The sequence below is a fragment of the Poromitra crassiceps genome (genome assembly GCF_964638095.1).
Source record: "Poromitra crassiceps genome assembly, chromosome: 11".
Classification (NCBI taxonomy): Eukaryota; Metazoa; Chordata; class Actinopteri; order Beryciformes; family Melamphaidae; genus Poromitra; species Poromitra crassiceps.
In genome coordinates, this window is record NC_139643.1 from 48,029,947 (window position 1) to 48,046,910 (window position 16,964).

Sequence of the window (16,964 nt, forward strand, 5' to 3'; positions counted from 1 at the left end):
TATAATCATCAATTTGCTGCGGACCCCCTGGGATGTCCTCAAGGACCCCTCTGGTGGTCCCCAGACCCCATGTTGAAAACCACTATAGAGACGGGAATGGAGGGGATGGACCCTTTTCACGGGTGTCGAGCAAAACACTAATGAGGGTTTCCAACGTCTAATTATAGAAGTTGGAAACCCTCATTAGTGTTTTGCTCGCGCCTGTGTTTACCCTGCCTTTTCCACACAAAATGGCCCCCGTGAAAAGGGTCTATGAAGAAATGGAAATGCATTGGATTTAAGAGGGAGAAGAACGTCTCTCTCCTTGCTGACCTGCAGGCCAAGACAGACTCTGGGATAGGGCTGCACAATGAATCGTATTTTCATCGTCATCGCAATATGAACATGCTTAATAAACACATCGCAAAGCCTGCCTGAAACACAACGAATAACAAAAGTGGTTTTATTTACACGCGTCATGCATTCCCACTCAGCATCTGATCATTTTGTCTTGTGTTGTAAATTCAGCGTACACCTTTCCCTTGCAACAGTGCGCTCCGCCCCTCTGCCAAAGCCCAAACACGCTGTGTGTAGTTTCAGCTAGAGTCAGTGTGTATTTAATTTCTTTATTCAGTGGGCATAGGCTATGTTTGGGGTCTATGTTAGCATTATTAAAGCAGAAAGACATAGGAACTGTAATAGCTAATATGCATACTTTAATATTTGTTTATTTATCGCAAGTCGTATCGTCATCGCTATATTGAACAATGTTATCGCACATCGCAGATTTTCCTCATATCGTGCAGGCCTACTCTGGGATCAGAAAGAAAGGATTGAACACAAAAGATGACATCAACTCGGGTGGGTGTGGCCTGTCGGGTGGGTGGGTGTGGCCTGTTGGGTGGGTGGGTGTGGCCTGTCGGGTGGGTGGGTGTGGCCTGCGCTGACACAATGTGGTGGCTATTTAGACATGGCATTGAGGCGTTTTGCACAGGCAGCTGCCACGACACTGCGTCAGTATGATGGCACTGCACTGTGAACTGTGGACAGGGTGTGACAGCCCTGGCCCTCACCACAGACCAGCCGTGTGTTTTGATGCCCAGCAGCTTCGCTCCCATTTGGCTGTGCTGTGTCGGTTTCTCTGTACTCAAAATCTGCACACACAGGTCACTGGCAGCAAAGCCCTATAGCTGTTGGCTTGGGTCAGTTACACTATATGGCTATTTATACGAGCCTGCAAACAGTTTGTGTGTGTCCATCATGTGTATTTCTTGTTTTATTGGCTGTACAATATATCATTTTGTAGCGTACTGTATATATCTCAGCCTGTCACAGAGAAGACGGCCTGTTATAGCACGGAAAGACAAACAAGCAAGTTTTCCAGTGAGAGAAAACTCGCATCACTTCTCTCATACGCATGCAGAGAAATCATACGCATGCAGAGAAATCAGATGGACACATCATGGAAGTATAGGGATGCACGATATATATCGGCAATCATATCGGTATCGGCCGATTTTAGTCATTTTTTAACATATGGCTTTTGGTCTGATGTTGCAGTGGTAATATCGGTTATCGGTATCAGCCAAAATGTTCACATTGAGAGGAAACAATGCGATAAATTTATGATTTATGGGCTTTTCCAAATGTTTTGGAAATAAAGAAATGCATTACTTTTTCAAATTCACAGTGTTTACATGTGTTTTTGATTATCATAGAAATGTGTATTTACACAGATCATATCGACATCGGTAAATATCGGTTATCGGCCATAACGGCAATGTTAACATCGGTTATCGGTATCGGGGACAAAAATGTTCATATCGGTGCATCTCCCTACATGGAAGTCTTTGCGTGTGTTGAAAGATGGGCACATGAGGCGCGTGTTTAGTCAACCGCTTAACTAGCTGTAGCACCTGACACCTGATGGTCCCCGCGGGAGACGGATAGTCATTATATCCTGGATGAGCTTTTAATATCCCCGGGTATTTACCAAGAACTCCATGGCATCAGCCGTCATTGAAATGAGCTAAGGTGTGCAGATTGCTAAGGTAAATAGGCAGCCGGCGCCGGGAGCTTAGGAGACTTAGCGTGATTCACTGCACAGGAGCGGTGGAGATCAGCCAGTCAGAGCCTGCGGCTGCCAAGAGGGGCGGGGCTTAGAACAACATGAGCCCTGTCAATCAACCTGGACACATACTGTACAAAACACACACACACACACACACACACACACACAGAAATACACACACGCATACACAGCAGTCCTGTCAAGCAACACCTCTCTTATTAGCCCACAGGAACGGTATTAAAAAAGGCTTGGGTGATAACATGGAAAATTAAATGTGCTTGTAATGAAAGTGCTTTTTGTGCTTGTAGTCTGCAATCATGTTGTTGGAGAGATTAAATTAAGTCTTGGACATTGAACTAACCCTCCAATCTGCGGTCATCAAAAGTGCTGCAATTTGCAGCTGTGCCTGTGCTCCAGAGCAATTTAGAGAGAGAGTGGTGTCAGCGGAGGACCAAAATGCGTGACTCATTAGCCAATGAACAGCCAGGAACGGGTCTCGCGCTACTTTTGAATGCTAAAATAAAGCTGATAATGTACAATTTGATCCAAAAAAATAATAATAATAATAATAATCAAAGTACAACACAAACTGTCCATCTTGCTGCAACTCGACAGTGCTGCTTAATCCAGGACCTTACTTCCTGGAACTCTTGAGAGTAAAAAACTGGTCCATGGTCCATTGGAGTGAATGGAGATGTCATAACTCATGACTCTTCTATATACACAGCTCTGCTGTGCTCCTGTCCATAAGAGAGAAAGATGTGTGTGTGTGTGTGTGTGTGTGTGTGTGTGTGTGTGTGTGTGTGTGTGTGTGTGTGTGTGTGTGTGTGTGTGTGTGTGTGTGTGTATGTGCGCCTGTGTGTGCACGTGTGTGTGTGTGTGTGTGTGTGTGTGTGTGTGTGTGTGTGTGTGTATGTGTGTGTGTGTGTGTATGTGCGCCTGTGTGTGCACGTGTGTGTATGTGCGCCTGTGTGTGCACGTGTGTGTGTGTGGGTGTGCGTGCGTGTGTGTGTGTGTGTGCAGGAATACAGACAAGGCACTGGTTGTTTTCCATTGTAAGCACCCTTCGTTCGTTCTTCCTTATAGCCAAACAGCAGTACCAGACATGAGTAGTGGAGCTGAGCCAAACAGCAGCAGTACCAGACATGAGTAGTGGAGCTGAGAAACATGACTTTGCCGTTCATCTCCTGTCTCAGCATAACTATTGTTACAGAAGCACGCTAACACTGTGACTATATATCATCATCACTTTCGTCCAGATCAAATCCAGACCACGACAACCCCTTGGTCTTTACAACGCAGGACGAGCAGTTACTACCGTTTGCCTGTGTTGATGACAGGCTGCGAGCGTTGACTCATACGGAATGCTGCGACCGCATGAGTATATAAACAATATATTGCGATTATATTGACAGATATTGCGATATGAGTCACGACTTTAGTGGGAATGCTCATTTTTTGCATTTCATTTTCACTGAAATAATAAACAAATACATCATGTGATTTTGACTGGCATCTGTACCAAACAAGCATAATTATTCCCTTAATCTGATCAGATTGCAGCTGCTCTCGCGATTTGGATATTGCACTCATCATGGACATCGTTTTAGAGATTTCGATATCGATTTGATTCATCGTGCAGCGCTACAGCGGCTAGCAGGACTAGCAAACCAGCCTGTTAGCACGGACACAATGATAACCCCCTCTCATATTACCCCAAAGCCTTCATCCTCTCCCACAGAGAAAGCATCGCGTATGTCCTTCAACGTGTGTGTGTTCATGTGCGTGTGTGTGTGTGTGTGTGTGTGTGTGTGTGTGCGCGTGCGTGCGTGTCTATGTGCGTTTGCGCGCGCCACATGCGTGCCCTCTCGTCTGCACACATCCTCCAGTATGCATGGTGGGGTTATTGCTGCATGCCAGCCCCGCTGTGCAAATCCCCATTCTCTCTTCATGTGGTGAGGGGCCTTCGCTTTGCTTCAGGGCTTATATAAAGGCACACTGAGGTTTTTGGCGCTCTCTCTGCCCCCTCTGGCTGTCGGGTTTGATGCAGCGGCCTTGTCCTCGCGCGACCCTCCCGGGGAGGGCGAGCCGAGGAGTCCCACAGCTGTGCCCCAATCAAGCCCCTCCCCCTTCCCGAGCCGGGACAGTGCGGGACAGATACCACACACAAAGAGGCTCCTCACACGGTACGGTGGGGCCCAGGAGAAGCCTTGCACCGCCCTTTATCGCTGCTGGTGCAAAGAGGCAGACACCCGCCATTTCTCATCGCATTTCCTCTTTCGTTCTCCGCTCTGAAAGGTGCGTCTGTCTCTCTCTCCCTCTCGCTCGCTCGTTCGCCCCCACATTCCCAGTCCGTCTGTGCGGCATTCCGCCCCCCAACCCCCCCGTCTGAGGTCATGGTGTTCAAAGATGGGCTGGGTTCAGAGTTCAAAAGGCCCCCCCGCGCGTGCGCCCGAGCTCCTTATCTACTCCTACCAGGCGGTCTTTTCATTCCTCACTTCCTGCCTGGTGAAGGTCTTGCTCCTTCTATGGGCATTTCCTCCACGGCTGCGTCACGCCCATAAGATCCAATGTGCCCGATGATGCCATAAAGATGTAGGGGGAATCACAGACCAATAAACTCCCACAACTGAAGGAAGTAGGTTTTAGGAACGGGCTAGACGACCGCCGAGGGAGTGCCCGTCGTCCACCTTGATAACGTTCTCCTTTTGGAAGTCGCCCGCTTATCTGTAAATGAACGGCCCCTTTTGTTTGCCTCGGGCCATATTTTCTCCTGCTAATCATGTGCAGAACGATGGCAGCAGCAGATAAGGGAAGGAGTTCTCCCTTCCTGGAGCGAGCGAGCCGACTCCTGTAGTCGCCTCGCCGTCGGCTCGCTCGCTGTGGTCGTGACCGTGATGAATCGCCGGCCCGTGAGTTTTGACCGAGAGAGGGCAAAGGTCAAAGATCCATTGTATCAGAAGAGGACCGACTCGAAAGCTCAGAGGCCCGGGCTGTGAAGGAGTAACACAGAGGTCGACGGAGGAGAGAGGGCAGGAGAGGGCAGGGAATGCTTCGCTGAAAGTGACCATCTTTCTCTCTTACGATCTGTGCAGTTCAGGCACGGGTCCGTCAGGGCCTTTTCTCATCATCTCACCGCTCGTTTTTTTCACAAGTCAGCGGGATCGGCTTACGATATTTTCTTGGAACGTAAACACGGAATAACAGACACGTCTGGTTAAAAGTGCAGATAATCACCCTAAGAAGGATTAAGAAGCCTCTTTGATCACAGAGGCTGAGAAAGAGGATCCTTCTTCATCATCAGTGTTGTGTTCTCCTTTTAACGCCCCCCCCCCCGCTGTCTGTCTGGGTTTAGAGCCGCTCGGACGCGTTATCGAGAGACGGCCCGAGGGCCCCGCGGGATTCAACACTTAATTACCTGCATTAATTAGTTTGCCTCGTTAATAGGCCGGCGCCCGCCGCTCCGAGTGGAGGCAGGGAACATTATTATCGAGCAGCGCTGAAAACACTGCGAGCTAAATCCTCCTACTGTGATTCAGCACAGGTTTATTATAGAACAGAAACACGGCCTATATTGGAGAAAGACGGTCATGTGCATATTATTATTATTATTATGAACACTCAGATTTCATGGTCACTGCAGCCTTGGCTTTGGCTGCCTCTGTCTATAGGCCTCTCTCTCTCTCTCTCTCTGCCTGTCCACCCTCAGTCAATAGAGGCTGGACAGAGAGCGTTGTGCTGACGGAGGTGGGTGGGTGCATCAATAGGTGGGTGGATGGATGGATGGATGAAAAGCAGCTCAATGGGGACTCGGTTGCCAGCTTGCCGGGCGATGTCATTGTCACCGGCACCGCCCCTTTTGGCAAACCGGACCTTTGGGTGACCGGCCGGGCCCGGCTGGTGATTGTTGTCATCGGGTCATTAGTGGGAGGAAATGGTTTTGTTGTGTACAGAACCGATGAAAAGGTGTGAAGAGATGAGTTCCTGTCTCTCTCTCTCTCTCTCTCTCTCTCTCTCTCTCTCTCTCTCTCTCTCTCTCTCTCTCTCTCTCTCTCTCACACACACACACACACACACACACACACACACACACACACACACTCCTGTATAAATGCGGTGCACCCTAAAATCAGTGGTTCTCAAAACGTTTTTCATGTAAAGGACCCCCTAAACGGACACAAATTAGACCACGGACCCCCATTTGATCAGATCTTGTCCCAGGGTCCCCCATCTGGTAAGACCTTTGAGATGTTTAGAAAGTGTATGAAACAACCCATGACCAAAACAGTCCTACATGATGTCATTGTGTTACTTATGGACATGGTATTGTAGTAAAAAAAAAAAAATATTATGCAACCTTTTTGCTGGCGACCCCCGTGGAACCCCCTTCAAGGACAATAGTAGTCTGTATGGTCTATACATCTGTACCTAATAATATCTATAATATCTATTTCTAGACTATAAATCCAGTTTGGGGGCACATGTATCTAATACCAAAGTCGTGAGGTAACTGTTGACATTTAGGACACAAGTTGACAACGCGTCTAAAGCGATGCCGGAAAACAAAGCCGAACAATCCAAAGCTGCCAAAGCGTCAGAGTCTTGGGAGGATGCAAAGTAAACATGGCACACTGGTGAAAGAGCTGTGAGTCACCGTGGCCCCTCTATAGTAGTAGCAGTGTTTAACAGCGGGGGCCTCTGATTGGCTCCTCGGGGCAGCACTGGTTTGAACCTGATCCCTCTGACTGCTCCATGAAGGAATCCCTGCCAGCCGCCCGTCACCTTGAATGGGAACAAATATTTGCTCGGTCGCCCTGGCTCTTTCGTGATGTCATCATCATCATCATCGGCGCTCCTCTCTCTGGAGTCCGCCCGCCGCTATACGGGGCCGTAAAAGCCGGCGAGCGACCTCATTTGGGACGCGGTAAATATTTACCCGCCAGCAATTACAGCAGCGCCGAGTGGCCTCGCCGCGCTCGGTCAACAGAGGGGGGGCGGGGCTGGGGAAATGAATGGGCAGTGTGTGTCTGAGAGGAGCCGCTGATGGGAAGGAGCCACTGCTTGAACCAATGACATGTACCTGTGGAACGGACAGATACCGCTTTGCCATCTGGACGCGGGACGTCCCGCTCCCGAACAGAGGAACCCCTTGTGCGTCTGTTCCCCCCCGATGATCGGCGCACACGCTAGACCCAAACCACCGGGGGCAGCAGCAGCAGCAGCAGCAGAGCTAGCTCGACCTGTATAACCGAGTGAATCAGCTACGATTCCTCCTGCGTCCCGTCAGGTAAGCGAAGGGAGCTATAGCTCTCTTGGTGCAGTGGTTAGCGTGTCCGCCTCGTTAAGCCGAAGGTTGGCGTTCGAATCCACCCCTCCTGGGCGAGCGCTTAACATGGGTTTGCTGCAATTACCGTCAAACACAACTCCGCTCGCTTTCACGCAGCCGTCTGGTGTCTCTGGTGACGTGCTCTTTGCGTTGTTGTTGTTGTTGTTTTGTTGTTACACCACTAGAGGTGTGTGTAGAGTCAGAGTGAGAGCGACTGTGCGTGAGAAGCAAGAACCCGAGAGGGAGCGCAGCAGCCAGGCTATTTATTCCTACGCTGGTTTATTTCAGAGGCCCCCGGCTGGCTGGCTGGCTGGTCCGACGCGTTTTAAAGGCCGTTCTAGCGCTACGTCTCCAGCTCTGACTGACCCCCACAGGGCACTGTTGGGGATGATGTATGCACGGACAGGAATGCCAACAATGAACACCTTAAATCACCGCGCGCGCGCTCCTTCCCGATTAGACGTTATGAGAACCATATGGACTACCGCTACTGCGGCCTCTCGCTTCGGTGACTCCGCTGCAGATGAATGGCATTCCTTTCCATACTAGGCTACGTATACTCGCATTTTCCGCGTCCCCTCTCGCTTATCCCCCTCCGCTCCGCGCGCTCGCCCGCTCCTCGCCTCTCTTACCTCGCTTCATAAATCTCTTTCTCCAACAACCCCCCCCCCCCCCCCCTGTTCTCCTCCCCCCACAGAAACATTCATCTCCTTCCGAGTTGGCTGCTCTTATGCTGGAGTTACGGCCGCTATCTGTGGAAGGTATTAGGATATTAGCTTGGCTATACAGGGACTCTGGCAGGAGTGGGATACTGGCACTGGAAGTATCACGTCTCCCCGGAGACTACTCTCTCTCTCTCTCTCTCTCTCTCTCTCTCTCTCTCCCTCTCTCTCTCTCTCTCTCTCCCTCTCTCTCTCTCTTTCTCTCTCTCCCTCTCTCTCTGTCTCTCTCTCCCTCTCTTTCTCTCTCTCTCTCTCTCTCTCTCTACTCTCTCTCTCCCCCTCTCTCTCTCTCTCTCTCTCTCCCTCTCTTTCTCTCCCTCTCTCTCTCTCTCTCTCTCTCTCACCCTCTCTCTCTCTCTCTCTCCCTCTCTCTCTCTCTCTCTCCCTCTCTCACTCTCTCTCTCTCCCTCTCTTTCTCTCTCTCCCTCTCTCACTCTCTCTCTCTCTCTCTGCCAGGAAGACGTGCGTATGGTTCCTATTTTCGAGCCCTGTTAATGAACCCTGCTAGTTCCAGTGTGGCGATAGTGGTGTGTCGGGGGGGGAGGGGAGGGGGGGGAGGGGAGGGGGGGGGTGGTACATTCCCAGCATGCCTCTGTCTGTTTGACGCAGCGAGGAGGTCTGACTGCAGCTCTGCTTTTGGGGGGTTACAAGAAGGGGAGGGGGGGGGGGGAGGGGAGGGGAGGGGACGGAAAGAGACAGGCTGATATAACAGTGACGGGAAAGGGGAGGAGGGGTGGGGGGGCTATTGAGGGAAAATGTGGGAAAAAAATGCACCGGGCAAAATAGCTGAAGCTGGCATTGCAGGTTCTCGTTTCCCTCCCAAGCAGAAGTGACACCATTATTCTGTGGGCTGTCTGCCCCGACAGTGTGGGTTACTTTCATGCAGGCAGGGGCGTCCAAACTTTTTTGAATGGGGGCCAGATTAGATAATGTGAAAATACCAGGGGGACCAGCTGCTTCTCGCATCATACGGGTTATAAAAATAAAAAATAAAAAATAACATAGAGGCTACAAATACAATTGTACCGCAAGGATTTTGTTTAACATCTGAAAACCTTAGTTCTGCCTGAGTTGTTCCTCCCTGGTGTTTGCCTTCAAACTGTATGATAGTGCTGTCATCATTAGATGAATGGCCAGACTTTGGACATGCCTGCTTTAATGGTACTTTACAGCCCCCCCCCCCCCTCCCGACACACAATATTGTTTACTTACTAAAACTGGAACTGAAACTCATTGAAAAGTATCAAATCCCTAAAGCAAAGTCTGCAATGCTCTATCGCAACTTTTGCGAAACGTGCACACAAATGTGCCGATTTCTCTCGTTATAATATCCACATTACGCACAGCATTCAAAAACTCAATGACATGTGCTGACATGACATGATTGTGTGTTCATTTGGAAGCACACCTGGAAGCACACCTGTCCCACAGGCTTAACTTCATTTACCAATTGGCAATCGACATCCACTCATCACACACACACACACACACACACACACACACACACACCCACACACACACACACACACACACACACACACACACACACACACACACACACACACACACACACACACACACACACACACACATGTAAACACTCATTTGAACTGTTTGAAACCAGAGCTTTAGCACTATATTTAAAAAAGGCCACCGGTAGAGAGGTCTGTTACAGAGCACTTCACATATCCAACACATATTCAAGTATTTATGATTGAAATGAAGTATTTTTTGGCATAACAATATTTGTGTCTGCATTACTGTAGCCGCCTTTTACAACATACTACTGTGCATCAGTGTAACTCTGAAAATGAAAAAAGGCATAATCCCACATCCTACCAATGTCACATTGTTTTCCGTTGAGCTATGAGTGTGTAGTCGTCGTTAGAAATATGTATTTATTTTATTATTTATTTATATGTATTCATTTGATTGGTTGTGTGTCATGTTAGTGCAAAAATAGCATTTTGAAAATGGTTTTGAATGAAGTGTTTCATTTTGACAGTGCTTTGTGGGGGCTGTGTAGTTTGTGTTAGTGGTTTTGTGTTTAGACTTTTTGAGACCTCGGTTCAGAAAATGTGTGAAAGCAATTGTGAAAAACGGAAAAGTTGTTGCTGTCCCACAGCACAACATGACATAAATACAAGGGCTTTGATACGATCATTCATCAATATCAATGATTACTTTGCCAGATGCTGAGATTTCTGGCTGATTTTCACTTTCTTTGTCGTTTTGGAAACTGGTGACAAAGAAAACAACGTCTTGTCTTGTTGTTACAATTCACACGGTAGTTACACTTCCCTGCTCGCGGATAGAGGCTGATAAAAAGTCATAAATTACTTCGATCGTCAATCTTCAGTCATAAAACGATGTCTTCTGCCCAGATGAAGGCCATGCTAAAGTGTACGGCTTTTATACGTTCAGATTTCAAAAAGCGCATCTTGTTTTTTCTTACTTCTGCAACAAGACTGCGAACCATTTGGATTCTTTCAGTCCCCCTAGTGGCCTCGTTTGAAACGTCACATCTCCCAACCGTTGGCTCTGGAGTCACGGCTTTATGTTTGGGCTTTTTTTCCGGTATTTAAGCGTTCTAGTTTGGAGACTTCAGCTCCCTGATGAACGGGCCTGAGTCTGTCTGTCTCCTCCAGGCCTGTGTTTGTGGCTCCACAAATAGCCTGAAACCCGGCACAGGGGAGGAGGATGTAGGCCCGTCTCTGTTGTCAGAACATATCTGGCTCAGCAGTAATCACTTTCTGTGGCTGGGTCACTTGAGGACTAGGAATGGGAAACAGGCAAAAACCGAGGCGCGCCGAGACAGATGTACACAAGTTGCCGAGTCAGAGGCTGGGGGGAACGTGTTGCAGAGTCAGAGGCTGGGGGGATCGTGTTTGCAATTTGCGATAGTGAGTAGTTTGTCTCCAGAGCTGTCATGCCCCATGTGTTGCCTCTAGACAGCAGGCTGATTGTTTGTCTTCCCTCTCTCTCCTCTCTCTCTCTCTCTCTCTCTCTCTCTCTCTCTCTCTCTCTGTCTCTCTCTCCTGCTGTGGACGGGACAGGTGGTGACCCCGACCAGAGTGGGACAGTCCTACGCCTACAGTCCCGGCCAGCACAACCAACAGGACCTCTACGACGTCCCACCCAGCAGAGCACAGGGGGTCAGTGTCTCGTCTTCCCCACGCCATTTTACCCAATAGTTCAATCTCACTAACTTACATATATATATATATACAGTATATATATATATATATACACTGTATATATATATATACTGTATATATATATATATATATATACACAGTATATATATATATATACAGTATATATATACAGTATATATATATATATATATACTGTATATATATATATATGTACATACTGTTATCTATATATATACTGTTATATATATATATATATATAATCATAATATATAATACATATGTAATCTCTCCCCCCTTTTCATATTTTTCTTGCTTTCATATTTTAGGTGTATGACATTCCGTCTGCTCCGACGTTGGGATCTCCGTATCCCGGGCAGCAGAGCGGCGCCCGGTGCCAAGGAGTCTACGACATCCCCCCGTCTCAAATGGACCTGAGGACACAAGGCGTTTACGACATACCTCCCTCTGCACAAGGGGTAAAATAACATTTCAAACCAGACTAGTAGAGAGCGAGTAGTACCACAAAGGAACGAGTAGAGAGCGAGTAGTACCACAAAGGAACGAGTAGAGAGCGAGTAGTACCACAAAGGAACGAGTAGAGAGCGAGTAGTACCACAAAGGAACGAGTCGAGAGCGAGTAGTACCACAAAGGAACGGGCACATCAGTCAGACACTCGCTTCCTTCCAGTCAAATAAAGTCGAATTAAGGAAGCGGTCGCCACTTAGGTCCGAAATATGTTATCTTGTGTTTATTGACACAGCTCCTAGTGTTCCTCTTAATTGGCCGTAATAAATGAATAATACGTCAAATGATCGTATTTATGACATTCTTGCGGTGGCACTAAATGAAAGCCTTCGCCTGCCAATAGTGTTCAACCCGAACTGCTCGAGTAATGGTTCTGTGCCTGTGTGAACTCTCCGGCAGGGGAAAAAGTCCAAGGACAGAACTGTTCTGGTTTCCAGAGCCTCTAAGATTTCAGCAGACGTCCCGACCCGACCAGGCTTAGGGCCATCACTCAGTTTGTTTGTAATAATAACCTGAAATATGCCGCGACCTGTTATTTGTGTCGTTCCTAATTACAGTTCTGTTCAGGCCCGGCGTCTCGCTGTAGAGAGTGGATCTCAAAGACATTTTATTCACCCCACTGCTTCTGGACGCTTAAAGCTTTTTAGAGCTACGTTCTGACTGACACTGCGTTAGAGGAAGGAATCAAAGGTACAACTTTTTGAGGTTTGCAAATATAGTGTCTCCATGCAAACCAGAAGGCCTTTCACTTCCTCAAATCTCTAACTGCAGCGCCGCTGTGCAGTGACGGGGGGCATCCGGTGCAACAACAGACTGCATGTTGGCACTCAATCTAATCCTGTCTGTCATCATCATCACCCTGCAGGTCTACGCTGTGCCGCCCTGCAGAACCAACGCCGCCCTCCAGGAGGGGAACTACGACTTCCCCCAGCCTCTCAAACACAAGCAGGAGGGCATCTACGACGTCCCCCCGCCCGCCCTCACCAAGCCCGCCGCGCAGAGCCCCCAGTCCCACTACGACTTCCCCCCCGGGGCGGAGCCCACCGGCGCCGCCCATCACCACCACCACCACCACCACCACCCTCTGACCAATGACAATGAAGGCATTTACGACGTGCCTCCGCCCACCCTCCTCCACTCGGGGGGGGCGGACTCCTCTCAGAGGGACGTGTACGACATCCCCCGGGGCATGCAGCTCCCCCAGCAGCACAGAGCCTCGCCCGCCGGCGCCGCCGACAGGGACAGAAGTAAGGGCGTGTACGACATCCCTCCTCCGCACGACCCTCGAGCGGCGATGGCGGACGCCACGGACGGCGTCAACCGCCTGTCGTTCTCCAGCACGGGCAGCACGCGCAGCAGCATGTCCACCTCCTCCTCCTCCGCGGGCTCCAGCTCCGAGGGCCGCCTGGCCCTGGACCTGGACACCGCCGCCCAGAGGCTGTACCGCCTGCAGCAGGCCGTGGAGGCCTCCGTCGGCGGGCTGCAGACGCTGGCGGCGTCCCCCCACTGGAGGACTTTTGCGTTCATGGAGCGCCACGCCAACGACGTGCGCACGGTGCTGGACCGGGTGCGCGCCGCCCTGGGCGACTTCCTGGTGTTCGGCAGAGGGGCGGCGGCCAACGCCACGGCGCTGTCGGACCCCAGCCTGCACAGTAAGATGAGGAGGCAACTGGGCCGGCTGGAGGACTCGCAGCAGATCCTGCTGCAGATCTACCAGGCGCTGGAGAACTGCGGCTGGGCCCTGAACGCCCTGGCCTCCTCCTCCTCCTCCAACGCCGCCGCCGCCAAGCACCACAACAAGACGGACGAGCTGGACCGCTTCGTCATGGTGTCCAGGACGGTGCCGGACGACGCCAAGCAGCTGGCCTCCACGGTGAGCAGCAACGCGGAGCTGCTCTTCAGGCGGGCGCCCATGGAGGGCTCTTTCTCCAGAGGCAGCACGCCGGACGAGAACATGATGCACCCGCTCACCTCGCCCTCCTCGGACAACGACAACTACGGCGGGCCGACCAAGCCCTTCCCGGTGCCGAGCAGCCAGGACAAAGACAACATGAACAACAGCGAGAAGTGCGTCAAAAGCTGGATGGAAGACTACGACTATGTACATCTGCAGGTAGGTCTGCGGTACAGTCTTGATAAAAACATGCATCTAAGATCACCTTGTTATTCACCGGCGTCTATTGTGCTTCTGCCAGAGCGTGGATGGGGGAACGCTTTTGATTCAGTTGTTGCTTATTTTTGGATGTTGACATAGTATTTCACTGAGTCATCATGTCAGTTGGAATTCAGGGTTTAATGCAGTCCATCTGTTCCATCCAGATTTCAAAAGGTTCATGATAGGTAGCATCGCTTTATTCAGAGCGAGTTTATACCATGGAGAATGTGTTGTCAATCATAATCTGAGTAGCAAGTCTAATCTCAAAGGTCAAACCAGGGCTGCGTGTGTGTGTGTGTGTGTGTGTGTGTGTGTGTGTGTGTGTGTGTGTGTGTGTGTGTGTGTGTGTGTGTGTGTGTGTGTGTGTGTGTGTGTGTGTGTGTGTGTGTGTGTGTGTGTGTGTGTGTGTGTGTGTGTGTGTGTGTAACGTCGCCGGGCCTTGTCTCACTGGCTTCCTGTTCCTCCACAGGGCAAAGAAGACTTTGAGCGGCAGCAGAAAGAGCTGCTGGATAAGGAGAACATCATCAAGCAGACTAAAGTCAACCTGGGCCAGGAGCAGGTGAGGCTCTCCCTCTGCTGTTGCATTCAGGGACATCTAGTAGCACACTGAGCACGGCCGTGCGTCTGTTGCCTCGATGTACTTTTCCATCACATTAACGTCAGTCGTACATATTAATGTTTTTATGATTCACACAATCAATCAGACACATATCAGTTGACCTTTTGGGCCAGAGGGAGTCAGAGCTTCACATCTACCCACCGGCCAGATGGCACACAGCAGAATCATCTTCTTACTCATATCATGTCTCACAACACAAAAGTCACGTTTATTTATGTAGCCCTAATTCACAGGCAAGTCTCAAAGCGCTTCACAGAAAATAGTCTAGCTAGATCTGACTGATCAGAAAGTAACTAAACACACTAACGAAACACAATCAATAAACAGAAACTGAACAACTTATATAACAAGCATGGCGGGAGAGGGAGGAGAGAGAAAGAAAGCCTAACCTACAGCCTAACCTAGTCTAACAGAAGCCCTTAGCCTTGAAACTAACAACTTATGTAAAACAAGCAACATAACAAGGTAAGCAACCTAGTTCAGTGGTTGACAAACTTCTCACTTCAAGGACCACGAAATTGAGACAAAGATCGAATTAAAGCGAAAATAAATGATTCCACTTTTGCTGTGGTCTCCTGAGGGGCTTCCCTGGACCCCGATTTGAGAAGCTAACCTAACCTACCTATGGCCAGTATGGCAGAAGCTAACCTAACCCTACCTATGGCACCTATAGTAGAAGCTAACCTAACCTACCTATGGCACCTATAGTAGAAGCTAACCTAACCTACCTATGGCCAGTATGGCAGAAGCTAACCTAACCCTACCTATGGCACCTATAGTAGAAGCTAACCTAACCTACCTATGGCCAGTATGGCAGAAGCTAACCTAACCTACATGGCACCTATGGCAGAAGCTAACCTAACCTACATGGCACCTATGGCAGAACCTAACCTAACCTACATGGCACCTATGGCAGAACCTAACCTAGCCTACATGGCACCTATGGCAGAACCTAACCTAACCTACATGGCACCTATGGCAGAACCTAACCTAGCCTACATGGCACCTATGGCAGAACCTAACCTAACCTACATGGCACCTATGGCAGAACCTAACCTAACCTACATGGCACCTATGGCAGAACCTAAGCTAACCTACATGGCACCTATGGCAGAACCTAACCTAACCTACATGGCACCTAGGGCAGAAGCTAACCTAACCTACATGGCACCTATGGCAGAAGCTAACCTAACCTACATGGCACCTATGGCAGAACCTAACCTAACCTACATGGCACCTATGGCAGAAGCAACCTACATGGCACCTATGGCATATATCACTTCAGAGACATGGTTGGAAAAGCATCTTCATTCTCCTTCCTCCTCCACAGATCAATCAGTTCAAGAAGCTGGAGCAGGAGGTGATCAAACCGGTGGAGAACGACATGACGCAGTGGATCTCCCACCAGCACCCGACAGGAACCTCGGCCCCACCCTCAGACTCCTCCTCTTCCCCCTCCCCCTCGCTGGGCAGCGGCGGCGGCGGAGGCGGGCCCCACGTGTGCGGCCGCGACCGCCAGCTGCTGGGCTTCTACTCGGAGCAGTGCGAGCAGCACTTCGTCACGCTCCTCAACGCCGTGGACGCCTTCTTCAGCTGCGTGGGCGCCGGGCAGCCGCCGCGCATCTTCGTGGCGCACAGCAAGTTCGTCATCCTCAGCGCCCATAAACTGGTCTTCATCGGCGACACCCTGTCCAGGCAGGCGTCCACGCCGGAGGTGGCCAACCGGGTGATGAACTCCAGCAACGTGCTGTGCGACTTGCTAAAGACCGTGGTGACCGCCACCAAGACGGCCGCCCTGAACTACCCCAACACGGCCGCCGTCCAGGAGATGGTGGACCGGGTCACCGACCTCTCGCACCACTCGCAGCAGTTCAAAGAACAGTTGCGTCAGATGGCGGCTTTGTGATCTCCGGCCGTGTCTGATGCTCTTCGGGCTCATGTACATTTCACCACAGACACCGCGTGTACATTTATCTATCATATATATATACATAAACTGTATATATATATATACAGTTATATATATGGCTCTGCATTAATATCTAAGAGTGTTTTTGGATGTTGTAAATAGTCTCGTTCTTTCCGTTCTGTACATATTTGCTCTATTTTTGTGTAGATTGTTTTATATGATTATGGTATGAATATATTATAGATGCAGTATTGGTGTCTCTGTAGGATAACATGGACGTATTTTCATAACATTCCTGTTGCATATTACAAAGCACCTTATGAGATGAGTCCTATTTTTATTTTTATTTTTTTCCCCCCGCCTGTAGAATGTGGTCGATGCGCCCTACTGCTGGATGTGACAGTAGATCTGTGTGTAAATCATGTCATGTCGCTCCCGCCCTCCTCCTTGCTGTGGGGGGGGGGCGGAGCTCTCCCCCAGACTAAAGTAAACGATTGTT

At 49.7% G+C, this 16,964-nt stretch overlaps 1 protein-coding gene across 1 annotated transcript in view; it reads left to right on the forward strand.

Moving 5' to 3' along the window:
* nedd9 (neural precursor cell expressed, developmentally down-regulated 9) overlaps window positions 1–16,964 on the forward strand; it is a 40,278-nt gene extending 23,314 nt beyond the window's left edge. Inside the window, exons 3-7 of the mRNA XM_083646395.1 lie at window positions 11,155–11,253; window positions 11,583–11,732; window positions 12,648–13,895; window positions 14,407–14,496; window positions 15,887–16,964. Of these exons, the coding sequence (XP_083502521.1) occupies window positions 11,155–11,253; window positions 11,583–11,732; window positions 12,648–13,895; window positions 14,407–14,496; window positions 15,887–16,462 (2,163 nt within the window). The 3' untranslated portion in view covers window positions 16,463–16,964. The remainder of the gene's footprint in view (window positions 1–11,154; window positions 11,254–11,582; window positions 11,733–12,647; window positions 13,896–14,406; window positions 14,497–15,886) is intronic.